The sequence below is a fragment of the Nestor notabilis genome, unplaced genomic scaffold (assembly GCF_000696875.1).
Source record: "Nestor notabilis isolate BGI_N333 unplaced genomic scaffold, ASM69687v1 scaffold17910, whole genome shotgun sequence".
Taxonomy (NCBI): Eukaryota; Metazoa; Chordata; class Aves; order Psittaciformes; family Psittacidae; genus Nestor; species Nestor notabilis.
Genome location: NW_009912636.1, coordinates 17316 through 19160, shown reverse-complemented (window position 1 = coordinate 19160; position 1845 = coordinate 17316). Strand labels below are relative to the sequence as shown.

General features: G+C 60.2%; 1 protein-coding gene across 1 annotated transcript in view; it reads left to right on the top strand.

The window, feature by feature from the left end:
* CHD6 (chromodomain helicase DNA binding protein 6) overlaps positions 1–1845 on the top strand; it is a 43863-nt gene that overhangs the window by 28339 nt on the left and 13679 nt on the right. The window contains exons 24-26 of the mRNA XM_010020467.1: positions 2–45; positions 686–815; positions 1046–1110. Of these exons, the coding sequence (XP_010018769.1) occupies positions 2–45; positions 686–815; positions 1046–1110 (239 nt within the window). The remainder of the gene's footprint in view (position 1; positions 46–685; positions 816–1045; positions 1111–1845) is intronic.

Genomic DNA, 1845 nt, shown 5'->3' with positions numbered 1-1845 from the left:
ATGCCGAAGCTGACAAATCCCTGCTCATCGGCGTCTTCAAGCACGGTGTGTACCCAGCTTGTCTGGGGGGTGCCAGTGCATGAGAGATACCCAAGTGGAGCCCTGGAGGGGACATCACATCAGTGTGACAGGGCAGAGCTGTGGCCACACATCACAGCCACACAGAGCCATGGGAGCTGTCCCAGGCACCAGCAGCTGCCTTGTTCGGGTGGTGGGGCAGGCACACTGCAGTGCCCAGCATGGCCTTGTGGCAGACTCCTCTGTTTTTCCACGAGCAGCATGTAGTTGCCATGTGAGGGTGACGAGGAAGGCACAGAGTGTCTGCTGGGATCCTCCGCCTTGTCATAAGTCCAGAAGCCATGGGGCTGTTTGCTCCCAGCTGCAACCTGTCCTGGGTGCTGTGCACAGCTCCGGGCGCTGCGCTGCCTATGGAGCAGGGCTGCCTGGTGGGATGCAGAGCCTGTCCTTTCTCTTTGCCTGCTGCCCAGGGGCTGTGGAGCAATCAATTAGCAGCTTTGGGGAAAAGTGTTCTGAATTTCTGAGGGTGAGAATTGCTCTCACAGCAGCACAGAGAGTGAGAACCACATGGGGAGCTGTGTCCCACACAGCAGGAGGTTCTCCTGAGCCAGGCTCAGACTTGGCTTTGTGCTCTTTCTCCTTTCTGATGGCCCGTGGTGGTTGGCAGGTTACGAGCGGTACAACGCCATGCGGGCGGACCCGGCACTGTGCTTCCTGGAGAAGGTGGGAATGCCAGATGAGAAGCTACTCTCTGCGGAGCAGGGTGTTGGCGACGGGGCCCAGGACACTGCTGAAAGGTGGGCAGGGGATGGAGCAGACCTCTTGGGGGCTGTGGGGTGAGCTGTGCACAGGGAGGGGAAAGGGAGCAGACCGCATCTGAGCACAGCGGGCAGGGCAGAAGGCAGGGAGGAGCTGGCTCCTCAGTATGAAGCATGAACACCACTTCTCTGCTCCCTCCTGCCAATGACTGGCACTGCCAGAGGTGCTGTGCTGCTGCTGCCAGGGACTAATTCACTCTCTTACCCAGGGGCTGCATGGAAAAGGAAGAGAGCAGTGGAGAAAAGCTGGAAGGGCTGCCAAAGCAGGAGGTGAGTGGGATTCACAGTGATCAGTGAACATCTGCTGCTGCCAGGCCTTTCCTCCTGCCCTGCGCTGCAGGCTTGGCTCTGTCAGCTGTGCTGTGAGGCACTGGGGAACCAGCCCTGCTGATGACCCTGCCCTGTGCCAGCTTCGCTGTGCCATGCATGGGCTCTGCCCCACAGTCTGTGTCATCTCAGCTTCTATTGTTGCCTCTGTGTGTTTCCTGCAGACCTGGGCAGCATCTCCCTTGTGGGCAGCTGAGGGGGATTGAGGGCTGGGAGTGGCCAGGGGTGCTGGCTCTCAACACTCAGCTTCAGGAGCCACATGGGGCCCTGGCAAAGGGGTTGGTGGTGTCCTTAAAAGAAATGGCCCTGGGGGAGAGGAAGAGCAGTGAACAAGGCAGCACGGGAGGGTATGGAGTTAATTTGAGCAGCAGAGGCTGTGCACTTTAGCTGTCCTGGGCAGTGGCTCTGCAGCCTGTGTCACTGTGGTGGACCTCTCCTCCAGGCCCACAATGGACAGCACTGCTGAGCTGTCACCCTCTGAGCTGTCACCTCCCCTGTGTGTGCTGAGGGCAGCCACGACTGCAGCCCTAGGGCCTGGGACACGCAGCTCTGCCTGTCCTGCCACCCTGAGCCCGGGTGGGCTGTGGGTACGGGGTGCTGTGTGCGGGGCTGGGAGCCCTCTCTCATGGTTTCCTTCTGCAGGACATCGTGGCCGCTGGGGTGGGCGAAGCCAGTGAGAAGC